Source organism: Cebidichthys violaceus, unplaced genomic scaffold (assembly GCF_023349555.1).
Source record: "Cebidichthys violaceus isolate CVI_PGR_0920_01 unplaced genomic scaffold, fCebVio1.0.p SCAF_11, whole genome shotgun sequence".
In the NCBI taxonomy this organism is placed as follows: Eukaryota; Metazoa; Chordata; class Actinopteri; order Perciformes; family Stichaeidae; genus Cebidichthys; species Cebidichthys violaceus.
Genome location: NW_027176274.1, coordinates 16,373,381 through 16,390,178, shown reverse-complemented (window position 1 = coordinate 16,390,178; position 16,798 = coordinate 16,373,381). Strand labels below are relative to the sequence as shown.

The 16,798-nt window shown below is 42.4% G+C and overlaps 2 protein-coding genes across 2 annotated transcripts in view; both read left to right on the top strand.

Moving 5' to 3' along the window:
• spegb (striated muscle enriched protein kinase b) overlaps window positions 1–14,042 on the top strand; it is a 38,269-nt gene extending 24,227 nt beyond the window's left edge. Inside the window, exons 26-41 of the mRNA XM_068705158.1 lie at window positions 71–97; window positions 244–396; window positions 1,003–1,045; window positions 1,177–1,245; window positions 1,336–4,063; window positions 4,187–4,336; window positions 4,837–4,953; window positions 5,319–5,486; window positions 5,707–5,829; window positions 6,857–7,021; window positions 7,275–8,118; window positions 8,913–9,152; window positions 9,320–9,543; window positions 10,472–10,547; window positions 10,830–10,979; window positions 11,075–14,042. Of these exons, the coding sequence (XP_068561259.1) occupies window positions 71–97; window positions 244–396; window positions 1,003–1,045; window positions 1,177–1,245; window positions 1,336–4,063; window positions 4,187–4,336; window positions 4,837–4,953; window positions 5,319–5,486; window positions 5,707–5,829; window positions 6,857–7,021; window positions 7,275–8,118; window positions 8,913–9,152; window positions 9,320–9,543; window positions 10,472–10,547; window positions 10,830–10,979; window positions 11,075–11,330 (5,533 nt within the window). The 3' untranslated portion in view covers window positions 11,331–14,042. The remainder of the gene's footprint in view (window positions 1–70; window positions 98–243; window positions 397–1,002; window positions 1,046–1,176; window positions 1,246–1,335; window positions 4,064–4,186; window positions 4,337–4,836; window positions 4,954–5,318; window positions 5,487–5,706; window positions 5,830–6,856; window positions 7,022–7,274; window positions 8,119–8,912; window positions 9,153–9,319; window positions 9,544–10,471; window positions 10,548–10,829; window positions 10,980–11,074) is intronic.
• A 916-nt stretch (window positions 14,043–14,958) lies between these two features.
• On the top strand, window positions 14,959–16,616 carry LOC137891339 (SPEG neighbor protein-like). Its single transcript, XM_068735905.1, is given in 5 exon segments — window positions 14,959–15,067; window positions 15,235–15,421; window positions 15,423–15,538; window positions 16,120–16,261; window positions 16,478–16,616. Coding segments are annotated over 5 exon segments (693 nt in total).
• Window positions 16,617–16,798: the final 182 nt, after the last annotated feature.

Genomic DNA, 16,798 nt, shown 5'->3' with positions numbered 1-16,798 from the left:
TCTCTTGAATTTACTGTTTATTTTGTCTTAATACACCACCTTTTACTAATTATCTTCTTTATTCTCCTAGGTCAATTGGAGTCATTGCATATCTGGGGTGGGTAAAATAGTTTGTCTTTATTTTAATCATAATTAAATGTATTCTAGGGTGCTGAATACCAATGTCAGTTTTCTATGCGTTTGCTGGTTTAGGACTACCCATAGGCTTGTCATTAAAATGTACTCCGTTGTTTCTTTCATCAGTCTGACAGGAGTTTCTCCATTTGCTGGAGAGAATGACCGCAGCTCCGTACTGAACATCAGGAACTATAATGTGGCCTTCGAGGAGAGCATGTTTGCTGACCTTTGCCGAGAGGCTAAAGGGTTCATCATAAAGCTGCTGGTAGCAGACAGGCTGTGAGTAACGCTGCTGGATCTCTTTATCAAGATCTGTTTTATGTGAAATGATTGTGTGAAATACATCTAGACATTTAACACAGAAAAGACACAAATACAAACACAAAGTCAACAACAATGAGAGCTACATTCACAATTCTCAAGTTTTTTTCAATAATTCTCGATTTTCATGTTATATTCATGTTTTCATTGACTTTTTTCAGAATTCTATTTGACAGTTATTTCCTTTGTGGCCTTTTATAGATATTTTAATCTAAGTTTAAATATAGTTTGTTAATTTTTGCTGTTTAAACAACTCTAGAAGTGTCACAGCTTTCACCACAACATTTTCGTCACTGGCATTTTGTAACTTCATAGAGAAATTGTTCCTTATCAAGTAAATAAAAAGACGAAATCGCTCATGTTAACGATTTTGTTTCAGTTTTAGATGCTTATCAGACAAACATTTGGTTGGATATTCCATTATTCTCTAGGCCCTGTGTGTAACTCTCATGTGGTCTTCCTCTTGTGCTTATCATTCAAGGTTGTTAAGACCACAGTTTATTAAGCTGGATAATAGAACAAATAACAAATGTAAACATAAATATGACATATTTGTTTCTCTAGGAGACCTGATACTCAAGGATGTCTCCGTCACCCCTGGTTCAAGGTAAGACCAGGCCTGTGGTAGTTCACACTGCAGTGTTAATCATCCACAACCTCTTTCTGCAGTCATTTTTATTTGATGATACTGCAATGTCTCATTCCTTTTATTACAATTAATGTCTCTTCATTGTACAGACACTTAGCAAGGGGAAGGCCATAAGCACAGAGTCCTTGAGGAAGTTTGTATCTCGCAGAAAATGGCAGGTGAGGGTTTTATTTCCTTTTCTGCTTCTATTTTGCATTAGACCCAGATTGCAATACTTTTTTTATTGAATCATATTTCCACTTTTACAGCGTTCACTAATCAGCTATAAATCAAAAATGGTCATGAGGTCCATACCTGAGTTGCTTAACGATTCCTCCAGTCATATCTCCATTGCCGTTCCCAAGCACCTTAAAGAAGGTTCACCTTTGCCGTCATCATCTTCAGATTCGGATGAAGACATTGATGAACTGCCATTCATTCCAATGCCGCTTAACATGGAATTTTCTGGATCAAGGATGTCACTTAATGACATCCAGACAAACGAGCAGGAAACAGCAAAGCAGGATGGAACAAGTAAATGGTCTGCGTCTCCTGTTCAAGCCCAGGAGGCTATGGAGTGTGACCCTAAAGAAATGGATAAAGAAGGGGTCGAATTAACTCCTAAAGGCCGCCTGCGGAAAAGGTCATCACAGGACAATGACAAGGGTTCCTCAGATGAAGAACCACCAGCGGAATTGCCGCAAAAGTCGCAGCTGACTAGAAAACCCCTGCGAAGGGGTTCAAGCATGGAGTCAGACAAACCAGAGGGTGGACGACGCAGAGGAGAGCTAAGACGTGGAGGCTCTGCCGACAGTGCATTGCTGCTCCGGATTACACCCGAGGAAGGAGCTGGAGAAGCTTATCAAGAGGATGGAAAGAGAGTTCTCAAGAAAGCTGTCTCTATGGAACTACCAAGAAGGAGCACCAGCCCAGGAACTGCCAAGATGAGTCAAGAAGACTATGCTCTCAAACTGGAGCTGATGCGACAACGACTGCTTCGTGGTGGCTCTGTGGACAACAAGATGAGTGGACTGAGGGGACCTCTGTTGGAAACATTGGGAATGGGAGATGAAAAACGCTTCTCTCGCACTGCTCGTTTGGGCCCACCCCCACTAATTAGAGCTGCATCCAGCGATGCTGCAATGGAGGAAGTTCCCAAACCCAAAGTTTTGCGCAAAACTGCTTCTTTCAGTCAAGGTGATTCCGAACCTATAGCTTTACACCGCCGGTCAGGAGCTCCCTTGGAGATTCCCTTGGCACAGGTAGAAGAAAGAAGGCTCAAGGAGGCCATATCTATGTCAGCTCTTACTGAGCAAATCAAGCTAGATTCCCGTCCAGTGACTCCCAGGGAACCTTCGCCAAGACCACCGACACCAGAGTCTGTTGTGCAGGAAAGTCCAACCAAAGCAGAAAGCGAGGAATCATTGATGGAGAAAGAGATAAAGCCTGATGATACTATGAATGAAAAGATGGAAGGGCTGACTACAGATAGTAATTTTGATGAGAGGTCGAGCACTAGTGGTTTCTCAGAGAAGGACATGAGCATATCAGAAGAACCAATGATTGAATCAGAGTATACAGGCCAGAGAATTCCTACACCTCCTATTGTGGTCCAAAGCTCTGAAGTAGAAGAGAAAATGGTGGAAGACAAAGGAGAAAATGAGAAAGAAGAAAAAGAACAGATTATGAAAGAAGAAGAGGAAAGAATAGTCAGTGATGCTGAATCAAATGCTGAAGGACATGTTGACGTTTCTGAAAAAAACGCAGAAAAAGAAGTAGTTCTGCCTGCTAAATCTTCTGATATGATCATAACCACAAGCTCATTAATGGTGAGACCAACACAAGAATGTTCCCACCCATCAGCAAATGTTGTGTCAACTTATGTAACACCCTCACTTCCTGCTAAAGTTGTTCTTCCAGATGGAAGGACTTCAGCATATGCAAGTATTATGCAGACCATCATGGTCCCTGCAGTTCAGCCTCTCAATGACCAACCTTTAGGCCCCTCTACACCCGTTGTTGCTCCAGCCAACTCATCACCCTCAGTATCAACTGAAACATTTGCGCCCACATCTCCACTTGCCAGCATGTCCTCTGCTTTACCTGGTCCACCAAAGCCAGCTACCACATCAACCACTGAGCACCCTGCTGTGTACTCCAGGGTAGCGTCGCCAGAAATGATGACAAAGGAACCCAGTCCACCATGGACTACCACACATTCCTCATCCCAACAAGAGCTCTCAACAGGAGTTGACTTTGAGGACATTACCTCTGAAGAGGTCTTTGAGGCCCGCTTCAAAAAACGTGAGTCTTCCCTCTCAAGAAGTCTTAAATTTCTGTCACGGTCAAAGAATGAGGACAAATCCCAAGCGGCTTCATCAGACTCAACAGAGTCAGGTGAAGACATATACAGACCTGGGCCAATCGGTGCGCCATTGGAATTGGCACCAAGAAGACTTGAGGAGAAGTCGAAGTCTGTCCAGGATCTTCGTGAAGCTCAAAAGGACCAAGGCTTTATGAGAAGGCTCTCTATGCGCATGAAGAGAGCTTCGTCAACTGAGCGCAAGGATGAAACGACCAAAGAAGAAGATACCGTTGGTTCAAGAAGTAGACTTTCTTGGACTCTCGGCCGTAGAGGGTCACATGACAAGAAGGAAGTGGAAATGGATGGTGGAGGTAATTCATTGGTGGAACAAGATGAAAAGGAGCTTAAGAAACCTAATGAATCACCGGTCTTAGCAATGCGCAGAAAGATTGAATCAACGGTGGCTGGGATCTCCACAAGAATCCGTAGCTTCTCAGAGGAAAGGAAAGCATCGGAGGACAAGGAAACCAAGAGGACACCCATTCTTTCCATGCTTCGTCGTGCGACATCAGAGAGCCGTGCTACGAAGGTTGCAAGTGTTCCTCAGAACCAGCTGGCATCTCAGGCCAGTAATGGTGCCTCATCAGAGTCTATAGACTCCATGTCCAGTCTAAAGTCAGAAACATCAAAGGGTATGTATGGCATATACCTTTTATTTAAAAATATATACTGTATAGTCATGGTTGCAGAGCAATTACACTTTCTTAAATGCATGATGGTTTATTCACGGTGTCAAGTGTTTTATTCTTGTAAAGTTGTGGAGGGTGAGCGCAGATCCCGCTGGGATCGATGGGGCCTAACCAGAGGGAGGCGAGACAAGACGGTATCACAGCCTGACATCCCAACGGCAATCTCCAGAGAAAATAGTTCCCTACGTTCACGGCAGTACTCCAGATTGGCTTCAGGTAAATTACATAATAATGCACTTAAAGAGATTGGGATTGCATGGTGTCAAGGGTAAGGTAATTAGAGCTTAAAGCAAGAGTTTGGAGATATACTTTATCGCTGTCTTACCGAGAGTTATATAAGAAGACCACTCTTGTATACGTCATTAAATATAAGGCTAAAACCAACAGCCAGTTAGCTTAGCTTAGCAGAAAGAGTGGAAACTCTGATGTTTTTGTCATCACTGTGAGGTGGTCAGGCAACCAGGATACATTGGGAAGTGATTCCTCCCTAAAACCACAAAGTGTAGTTTTAGGTGTAGATTGTAGGTCAACATCAGTGAACACATAGCATTTGATTGGTTCGTAAATGTACATGTGATGCCTTGTTTGTCTTATACATATACCTCTTCATAATACTAGCAAAGATTAAGAGGGGTAATAAACAAAACAACAAGGTTCCTAGCCAGAAGTTGTTACATGGTTCCAATAATGGTGTGTCTAATGTCATTTTCTCCCAGATTTTGCTCCAGTATTCCACATCAAGCTGAGAGATCACGTCCTGCTGGAGGGGGATCCAGTCACACTCAGCTGTCTGCCAGCAGGCAGCCCCCACCCACACATCACCTGGATGAAAGGTAAGAATCTCTAATTTAAATACGGGAGTGTTACCTAGGTGATGGTCTCACAGATGGATGGACGGTCAGAATCACTTCTCTTGCAAGTTACAACAATTTACATAATTTAGTGCCGAGGCATAATAATTGCTTACATTGCATCTCGCTATGTGCTAACACAAGCTACCCTGACAACAAAATTGCATACAATGCAAACAAATAGTACAGGAGATAAGATAAACAAATGACATTCGTTATTACTCTAGAAACCTTAACAACCTTCATGTTAACGCTGATCATCGTTTTAATTTATGATAAATAATATAAACTTAAATCTTCATCGTTATACCTCACAATAAAAGACCATTTCATGTGTGTTTCCTCAGATAAGAAGCCTCTGGAGATTGATGCCAGGATGAACATGATTGCCTGCCCAGATGGCCGGCAGCTACTGATGATCATGCAAACCACCAAAAAGGATGCAGGGGTCTATGAATGTGTTGCTACAAGCCCCCTGGCCGCAGTGTCCAGCTCTTGCACAATATCTCTTGCTCGTAAGAACTGAGACATACACTTATACATCTATCTGTGAGAAGCAGTAAACCGTGTTAGTCGTCCTTTAATTAAACAATATAAAGTGTCCTTTTAGACAGTACTTATTATGGTAGTCATTTATATACAGTACGATAGTCTACTGGATAGACAACAGAGAGCCAGGGAAGAAACTGGAGGGAAAGTGATGTGTATATAACACCAATATATTTGTTTGTACAGGCCTGCCTAATCGTCCTGGGACCCCTGAAATACCTCAGAGGTACAACAACACAGCCCTGGTAGTATGGAGGCCCTCAGATACCATGGCCCCCTGCACATACTCTCTGGAGAGGAAAGCAGAGGGTCAGTGTTCACTAACAATGATTAAATGTTTTATTCACTGTTTTTAGACAGATGACCGTTGTCAAATGTCCACAAATGCTTTTTGGATCGAACCCCATGGATGGCTGGGTTGGGCGATATATCGAAGATACTCAATCTATTGCGGCTTGTTGTACGTGGGATGTAGTAAATGACTATATCGGTAACATCCAGCACAAATATTATTCGTCGCACTTTGGCGTTTTGCTCCTCCCGCGAGTGTGTGTGGCATATGAGCATGGATGTGTGTATGAGGTGTGTGTTTTTGTGTCTGGATGGAAGCAGAGAACGAGCCTGTAGAAAGCGAAAGAAGTGAAGCTCCAACGTGAGTTCATAGGTGTTCAGGTCGGAAACGCTTCTAGCAGATGCCAGGTTCCACTTCAAAAAAGATTGTGAAACTAGACCCTACGTTGTTATCGGTATGTGTATGTACTAGGCATTAAGAGCATGTAAGAACTCTCTTCAAAATAAAAGTGAATGTGATGCAAATTCACATTCATTCAATAAGTCAGTCAGTCTTTCGATAATAAATAAGTACAAACCATATACACTGTGGGTTGCAACAGGAAGATTTATTAAGAATCACTTTTTTTTTTTTACCAAATCAGCTATGGCCATGCAACACACCTACTCTCATCAAACAAGTTAATACACAATATCATTCTTATGAAAATCAAATCAACGAGACCACATCATTAATGCAAACCATCTTAAGGTTTCTATGGCAACATGTGGGCTATGGCACACAGTGTTGAAGGTGAAGTAGTGAACTACTCGTTTCTGGCAGATGATGAGATTTAACAACCTGAAACATAAATACAGCCTCGCCACATAAGGACCACCATTTGTGCAATATCAATATGTCAACACCCTAATAAATGAGACTTGGTTATAGAGAGAAAAACAAGGTGTTTGCATTTGTTATATATGAGAAGTGCTATGTCATGCTACTATAAACTGGCTCTTAAATAACTTGGACACATGGATTAACGATATTTTTGCTCCCCAGGTGAGACCAACTGGTTGATCGTGGCTACAGGCGTGGCAGACTGTTATTACAATGTGGTTGACTTGCCAGCAGGGGGATCCTTCAGGTTCAGGGTGGCATGCGTCAATAAAGCTGGCCAGGGCCCCTACAGCAACCTGTCAGAGGTAGTGAGCCTGAGTGCTTCAGGTATGTATTACCTCAAAGAAAATCTTTGAGACCTTTGGGCTGAATTTAGAAGAGGATGTCAAATATACAAATAGTTGCTTTCAATGTATTTCTAGTCTTATAAAAGTACAGATGCACGTTGCAAATGTTTCAATCACATTGGACAATGTGCTGAGAGTGACGTCTTTGTTGCAGGTCTTCACATGCGTTATCCATTTTCATACATCAGATCAAGTCTTTGAGATGTGTCCTCCCTCTCCTTGTCTCTCATTAGAACCAGCTAAATCCACTACTCCTGTAGTGGTGAAGACTGTCCCTGCAACTACTCCTCCTGTCCCTGTGGTGATGATGTCGTCCATGAAAGTGCCTCCCATTAAACCAGCTCTGAGTAAATCCGCTACGGTAAAGCCTGTCCCGCCCTCGACTTCAGCTCCGGCTCCACCCGTGGCTAACCCTGCTCCTGCAGTAACCGTCAAACCCACTGTGCAGGTTGATGCTAGCCGCCCCGCTGTTACTCCGCCCGTTAGCACAGCTTACTCGGGAGAAGCTCCCGTTCAGACGGCCGCAGCTGTCCAAGCCACGGCGGCCAAAGCCAAGACCACCATTAGCATCAGCGTTGGCAAACCCAAAACCAAATTGGGGCCTCCCCCCGTTGTCCCACCCAAACCTCGAAGTCCTATAAATGCAGTCCCTCAAATAACCAACAAATCCCCTTCCCCTGCACCAGCACCCGCGCCTGTCATCGGTAAACCTATTTCATCTGTTCCAATGTATGTGCCAGCTGCGACCACGCGGGCTACTCCACCTTCTCAATCTAGTTCCACCCCGACAACCACCACCATTTCAGTCACTCCTGTGACTGTCCCAGTACCCGTGGTTGTCTCGCCGCCCGTGGTCGTGGTGCAGAGCTTGACGCCACTGCTGCAGGTAGGGGACAGCCGGAGCACCCCCTCTGGACGGGTCACCCCCTCTGGACGGGTCACCCCGTCCGGACGGGTCACGCCGTCAGGACGGGTCACACCTTCGGGTCGCAGGACGCCGTTGGGAAAGCCCGGAGAGGGATCTCTGCGCCAGGGAGTTCCACAGAAGCCTTACACCTTCATGGATGAGAAAGCAAGGTAACGACGGAGAAAATTCTCCCACGTATTAAGCTAAATTAACTATTTTACAAGCCTGTTGGATCAGCTGGAAAATGCATCGTCTCAATGCCGAAAACAGGGCTGTTTTTTCTGAGCTTGTGAAAAGTTGACATGTTAGAGATACGCGGTTCTCACAGGACAGAGACGCTACGGACATTTGATGATCACATAGAATACGATGCATTGTTGTAGATTAGACTACCAAACAGTATACAGAGGAGTTACAATTAGCAAACCAAATATTTCCGTTTTTTCGTTGGCCACCGCAGTTCTCCTACATGCTTAGCCACACGGGAGAAGTTTCAGTCGGTTGCAATCTATAATCTCACCACTAGATGTCACCAAACACACTGAACCTTTAAGTAAAGTTTTAAATGCAAGAATTTTACTTGTAGTAGAGTATTTTCAGAGCATAGTATTAGAATTTAAGTAGAGGATCTGAGTACATCTTTCATGATATAAAAGAAATAAAAACAATTGTAAACTTTTGGAGCAGTGAACTCTTTGATAGAATGTTCTGCTGAATACATGTTGTATGTTACTTTTTAATTTGCCCCCAAATATTTGTACTTGTTCATTTGAAAGGACAAACAGTTAAACTATTTTGATATGCATTATGAATGTCTTTTATTTAGAGTTTTTTTTACCACAAGCCAAAAATGTCATCTGCGTCAGAATTAGCTGAGCTGTACATAAATCTCTCTGTGCTCTTTTTGCCTGTGGGACACACAGCTTTCGGAAAAGTCACCATTGACTCATTCTTTGTCACACAGGGGTCGGTTTGGTGTGATCCGTGAGTGCCGGGAAAACGCCACGGGCAACCTCTTCATGGCTAAGATTGTTCCATATGAGGCAGACAGCAAGCAGACGGTGCTGCAGGAGTACGACATCCTCAAGTCCCTTCATCACGACAGGATCATGGCCCTGCATGAAGCTTACGTCACCCCGCGCTACCTGGTGCTCATCTCTGAGTACTGCAGTGGGAAGGAGCTTCTCTTCAGCCTCATAGACAGGTGAGGCCAAAAGGCTGTACTTGTTGAAGTGGTTGCTTCTCCGATGTAGGTTTCCTATTTATACTGAATGAGTGACTTTATTTCAAAATGCCTCAATGAGCAACTGCCTTTAAAAAAAGAATTCCCTCCTGGAGCCCTCTAACAAGCTGTTTTCTGACGTGATCCAGGTTCCGTTACTCAGAGGATGATGTGGTGACCTACATTGTGCAGATCCTCCAGGGTCTGGACTACCTCCACACCCGACGCATCCTCCACCTGGATATCAAGCCAGAGAACATCGTCATCACCTACATGAACGTCATCAAGATCATTGACTTCGGCAGCGCTCAGACTTACAACCCCCTCTTCCTCAAGCAGTTCAGCCCTCCTATTGGAACACTGGAGTATATGTGTAAGGGACTGTTTTGCACACACTACTGGGAATGTCAAAGTGAAGCTACTCTCCTCAATATATAAGCAACTGTTTGCAAACGCATTGGCCATATCGACCTTTTATAGGGTGACTTGTCAGTGTGTTTACAGGTTGTTACGCTGCCCTCAAGTCGCCAAAAATCAATGATTGCATGTGTTGGATGGCTCAGGTCAATACAAATCGTCTCCTGATAATTCAGTTAGTTTGTCATTCAGTTACTTAAACTTAATTTACTCAGTGAGTCTCATTTAGGGCATTATCTATGTTGCAGGAGGGACATGAGGACCAAGTACAAACACACAAGATTATGACTCAGTTGAATTGCCCACACAATGAAATGATCACACACCATATTTAAACATTAAGAGACATCACTGAATATAAATGTGCTCTATGGCCTCTTACCTGTGGTGCTATTTATTTATCTAGATTGTTTTGGTGTGAGTTGCCTAGTTTTGGAGGTATCGGCCGTAGAGACGTCTGCCTTCACTTCAATTTAGGAACTATGGTTGAAAAAAAATTTAAGTGTGCATTACGTAATAATTTATTTGGGAGTAAATTAAACGAAAAACACACATGATACAAAACAGATCTAACTCAAAAAGAGTAAGAATGAAAACTCTTATCCTTTTTTTTTTTTTTTTTTTTTTAATAGCTGTTGAGTACAAAGTATTGATACATAAACAGTACACGTCAATAGTGATTACAGTAGATCTGTATCTGTATTGTCAGTGGGCGTGCACTAGCTATGGAAACACAAACTTAACCTATCCATTCACACATTAAAAAAAGACTACACACACCATTTAGTAATTACATATAGTTTATGTGGTACAAAGACTATTAGCGGATGTAATTAAAGTTCAGTATGATGTAATCAAAGTCGTACATTTTTGTCTTCTTGCAGCTCCAGAGATGTTGAAAGGGGATGTTGTGGGTCCTCCAGCTGACATCTGGAGCGTGGGCGTACTGACTTTCATCATGTGAGTACCGCTTTCACAGCTTCCACCAAGACAGCCCTCTTTAAATAGATATATACAAGTGATCCTAATTTGAAATGAGGCTTATGATGGAAAATTTGCATTTCAGCTCTTTTTCCATATACTGTAATGTTACATGGTATGGACATATTGTCACTCTTGTAATATTAATTTGATTCACAACTAACCTGGTGAACGATCTTAGATTTTATTGTGATTATTGTGACGTGTTTTGAGGGATCCACGCCGTTTTGTGAGTTTCAAAACTTCTCCCTGATTTTCCAGGTTGAGCGGCAAGTCGCCTTTCATTGAAAATGATCCTCAGGAGATGGAGGCCAGGATCCAGGTGGCAAAGTTTGACCTCTCTAAGCTCTACCAGAATGTGTCCCAAAGTGCCTCTCTGTTTCTTAAAAAGATCCTCTGTAGCTACCCGTGGTAAGCTGAACACCGGTCCTTTTTCTAGTTCCTTTACTTGAAATCTCTCCATAAATCTTTGCATATTTGGATCCTCATAATCTGGTCTTCCACAGGGCCCGTCCCTCCATTAAGGACTGCTTCAATAACTCCTGGCTTCAAGATGCCTACCTGATGCGCCTTCGCAGGCAGACGCTCACCTTTACAACTACCCGTCTCAAGGAATTCTTGGCCGACCAGCAGCGCAGACGAGAGGAGGTGGCCACCAAGCACAAAGTCCTCCTGCGGTCCTACCAGAGCTCGCCACAAACCCCCACCAGCCCCGCCACGCCAACTGTGCCAGCTTCAGCCCCCACACCTGTCACCCACTGAGAAAACAGGCTTCCAAACACCAGTTGTCTGGACTTAACAGGCGTGGAGGAACATCCTCGGAGCGAGACAAGACTTTGGGCCGTGAGGTGGGGTGGTCCCTTCAGGTTTGAGTTGTTGAACTTAGTCGGACGAAAAAAACACAAAAAAACCCCACTCAAGAAACCAGCAGTGGCTGTGGTCTATGAAGACGTCACTTATTTTTCTTTTGTGGTTCTTAAAGTGAATCTAAAAGAACGATTTCACACTTAAGGGAACTCTTACAAAGTTACAAGAGCCTGAGTATTTTTTTACATGGCGGACCTTGTTCATACAAGACAGGATGTCCTCTTCAAGTTAGTACCTCAAGGTTTGTAACTTTGCATACATTTTTGGATAAACTACTTCCTTTCTTACTGTCAACTCTCCAATGATTCGAGGGAATGCATTATTAATACGCTGTAGTAACCCACCATGGAAGACCTAAAACTGCTGTAGTAGAGTTTTGGTGTTAAAAAACATAGTTATTCACGAGATTCCAAAATGATGAGTACTGCACAATTTTAAAACAAGGAGGGCAGAAACAATTGATGCCTTTTCCACAGCAACACTTCTGCTTTATCCGTCTGTTTCATATTCAAATGTGTCCTGACCAGATGTTCATTCTACGATGATCCACACCCTTAATCCAACTTATTTGTGCTACAGTACCAGAGTTTTTGTAGCATTTCAATGATTGTCAAGATTGTAGCAGTTCCAGTTACTTCTTTTGTTCTGAGTTTTTTAAATATAGAGTTCGGGGGAGACATCGGAGGATTCTCTACAAGGGCTAATAGAAAAGGACTCTTACAATCAGCACAAATGTCCTCCCCAACGTTACTCAATATAGTAATGAGGAGTAATGATTATTGTTAGTAATTATTCTCAAAATCACAATTTTGTTTTGGAATTTGTTATTAGATCACTATTTCTGCTCCACATAAACAGTGGCTCCACGCAGGACGGTCACTGTGATTGGTGGTTGGCAGGCACTAGCTCCTTCACCACCAGTAAGCTAACAGTCCACTCAGCCCAGTGTGAAGGATCCACTGGCTCTCACCTCTGAGTTGACTAAAAGGACGTTTGCCGAGTCATGTGAGTCCGCATGTTCTTAGAACACTGACTCACGTTAGAAACACACTGGTGATACTGGGGCGCCTCCATGTGCCCTTTACCTGTTAGCATTAGTCGGCATAAAAAATAGCCTCTCCAACTCATTGAAGATTATTTATTAAGACATTGTTGAGAGTATTTGGTCTTATTTTAGCTGTAATCTTCAACTGCTAACAGCTATTGCTTTGAAAAAGAGTTTAATTTGTTTGTTTTTTTATATATATAAATTAGTCTTTAAATGACCGGACTTTTCATAAATAGAGTTAAGAATTGAATTAGTTATAATTAAATTGTAAATTATTATTAATGGATTCTCTTAATGAAGCATCATGCACCTTTTTGGTTTCCAGCCCAGACAAGCTTACAAGAACACAGTGATCAAAACATTAATTCAACACACACGCAATATAGTAGTGCCTGCAGAGCGTACAACACATTAAATCAGAAATGTTATAAACCTAAGACAATCCAAACAGCGTTTTATTAAAATAATATTTCAACATTTTCTCTTATTCGTGCTCTATATATGAGGTATGTCTTAACAAAAAGGTCTTGGTTCTCCATCAAGAGATTGTAAATGTGACGATACACGCCTGGTTAATTTGCAAAAAATGGATAAATTATAATTGTTTTAAAAAGATTTTTGGGGGCATTTTTGCTTTTATTTGACCGCTTTAGAAACAGGGACTGGAAATGGGACGAGAGAGAGAGGGGTATGAATTAAAAGTGTTCCTTTCATACCGTTTTGATTTTTTGAGGGCAAATTCAGTTTTAAGACCAGCATGGGAAACATTTGCACAGTTTTGTTTTTTTTTATCACTTTTCTGTCACGTGTGTCGATACCAAGTACGGATTTGCACGCCTCACACACAATGTGTAACCTCTGTGACAGATTGGATTCATCTTAAAGGAAGTATGGAGGACTTTTATCACGTCGAGCTGTGTCACACATTGAGCAACACAAGTTGTTTAAATCTGTGTATTGACTGAGAGAGAGTGTTGGTAATTCTATGAAACTGTTTTACTAGTTCTATATATTCTAATGCTATTGCTAGATAAATACTGCCCTTTTGTCTTTTTTTGGCTCGGTCCTTTTCCTATGCAGAGTAGAAGTTAATCACAGCTGTTTTTAACCTGAATGAAAACATGCGAGATCAGCATGAGAATGCAAATATTGTGTTGAACTCTAAACGTCTGTGCAATATATTATGTTCTTCAATCATATAAACTGAAACTACAACTGTTTGTAAGCAGCCAACAGGGATTTGAAAAAGAAAAAGATGTTGACCGCTCCACGTTTTGTATTAAAAATCCTATGCCGTATTTTTGTGGAATGTGTTGCAGTGCCTCGTGATGGATATTAGACCCACAGAGAAAAAAAAAGTTTAAATGAATGATAAGTTCTTATATTTTGGGATTATATGAATGTGACTGCTTTTGTGTGTGTTACGCAATTTTTTTATTTATTGAGTGACTGTGTTTGTTATAGCTGCCGCTTTTTATTTTGTGAACTTTCTGAACCTGGCATGGAAACTGGCATGACAGCTGTTAAGGCTATGAACAATAAAGGAAATATGACACGTATATATGGATACAGTGTCGTGATTTATTTGTGCAGTGGGATGAAATCCAGGTGTGAAAAGTGTCAGCAGAGCTATGAATTTACTGTTGGATTCACAATATTTTAGAAATGATGAATTTGGCTGATTCACACAAAAGAGATGACATGAAAAGTGTTTCCCCTCAAACAAAGGACCACAGACAGGTCACGATTTTATGATTCTCTTTTTGTTGAGGCCCCTCCCTCCATATGACCCCGACGACCAACATTTAAGTCTCACCAGGGGACGACTCTTATTTCAACCACAAAGAAAACTATTAACCGCTCCCAAATTCTCTGGAACGTTCGACATGAAGGCTTTATAAGGACGGCAAAGTACCTCTACGACATTTGTTGCGCATCCTCAATCAGCCTTGTCGTGCTGAGTGTTTCTTAATATCCAAAGAAGGAAAAGGAACATCTGGGCCGATGAATCCTTGATCCTCGAGGACCTCTAGATATAAAGTGTGAAGTGTTTTTAGGTTTGCTGACTCGGGTGTGGATCTGAAGTAGAGTGCAGCTTCGAGAGGTTCTCCGAGGTAAGAAAACTTGACACAAGGTTGTACAAAAAATAAGACATGCTTGGAAAGGTAATGTACATTATTTAATTTTGTAAAGAGCTTCGCCAGATTATAAAGGCCCTTTTCACAGAAGAATTCTTAACATGTCGCAGTTGAAAGAGCACAGGTGTAAATAAAACAATTAAGGAGGGATGAATGCCATTAAGCTGCCTCAGTTTCAGGGTCCTGCTATGGTGAATGGGACACTTGAACAGAACGGAGCCATCGTTAATGTCATTAGTCATGTCTGCTGTGGAAAAGGCCATTTGGATATCGAATACGTTTTTTTTAATGACCTCAACAAGTTTCTTCTCGTGCTAACCTGCTCGGATCCCTTCAGATGTCCAAGGCGAAGGCTGCACCCCCACCTGGGTGCACTCTGAACATCAACAATCCTCAGGTCCAGGAGGCCGTCATCCGAATACAAGCCTCGTATCGCGGCCACAAGTACCGAAACAATCCCATGTCTGCTGACATTATTGTAGAAAGCAGTCAGTATGCTTCAAGCAAAGGGATGGTTGGTCATTCCCTCTCCTCACCTGTCTGTTCTTGTTCGTACGAAACTTTGCACGTGCTTCGTTTGAAGCATACTGACCCCGTTTTGGCGGGGAAAAAGCTCGTAAAGAGCTCCGGGAGAAAGGCCCTCCCAAGATCCTGCAGGAGCTCAAAGATGTGGTTCTCGTCGAGGGCAGCGCCGCAAAGCTGGAGTGCAGAGTCAGTGCTTTCCCAGACCCTTTCATCGTCTGGTGCAAGGACGGCAAACAGCTGAAGGACGGCCCCAAGTACTGCTACATTTTTGAAGACACATTTTGGGGCGCTCGTGGTTCGAAATGGGGTGCAGGCTGATCTGGGAAAATACACGGTCTCCATCAAAAATACATTCGGACAGACGTGTGGATCGGCCTGTATTCTAGTGGAAGGTGTGTACACGTAGTTATCGTTAGCAGGCTTTTGTTGTTTCTGTACTTTACGGTGGGGCGTGAATCTAAGTTTGTTCGTTTGACACAGTCGGAGGAATCCGAATTTAATTAAACAGCTTAAAGGATTAGTTCAGCATTTTCTAAAATACACTTTTGTTACCTTTGGACAGCAGCAGTTTCCTCCTATTTCCTAGTCTTTACGCTAAGCTAAGCTAACTAGCTGCTGGTTGTAGACTTTGTATTTCCAGAAAAGATATGAGAGTGGTATCGATCATCTCATCTAACTCTTGGCAAGAAAGCAAATACTATTTTTTTTTCACAAAATGTCTACTATGTCTAAAACTGTTGCTCTAAACGCCTAATTTTCCTGGACAATGGCGTGAAAGCTTTTGAAGACAGAGCTGTAACTGTGGGCAGATATCTTAATGCTAATGGAGCTAAGGCTTCATTCTCCTCTGCTCCTCTAGTGATTACTAGTGTCTCTTGTACAACTTTATCTTTGAGGCAACATCCAAATTCTAGCACTTGTGATCATCCGCAAGTCATGTGGCTGACGGATTATTTGCATTATGCTTTCCCAGTCCCTGCTAAGGTTGCTAAAGACCCAGACAACATGAAGGCCAAGAGGGGGACAACGGTGGTGCTCAAAGCTGAAATACACGGGGAGCCTCCTCCAGATGTTGCCTGACTCAAAGACGGAGATGACATCGCTGAAGATGACAGGTCGGCTGTTTTAGAGATCCAATAAGCAGGAATAATGTCTGCCTATGTGTTTACGATGCTTTTTCAGGATGTGCGTACATGTAGAATCTGCATTTTTTTTTTGTGAATGCCTCATGGACAAACATTATCCAATAACTGTATGCAAATGAAGTGACTGTGACTCTAATTCCAGGGAAATCAAATAGCAATAATAAAGGGACTATGATTGTCTTTCAGGGTGTTCTTCGACATTGGAGACACCGACACGATCTTGACCATCAAAAACGCAAAGCTGTCTGATGCTGGCAGGTATGAGGTGTTTGTGGAGAACTGCCTGGGCACAGACCAGTCCTTTGCTCGCGTCGATATCCTCTGATGGAACCTCTCAACTATACACCGAGGCTGATGCAACAAGCTTCCGTTCTCTTATAGTGCAACCCAATGGACAATATACTGTATCACTAATGTGTTCCAAGCTGTACATTCAGTCATGCCCATGAGAAAAAGTAAAGATATTTTTGCTAACAGCTTTTCAGAGTGTTTTATTTTTATTTATTT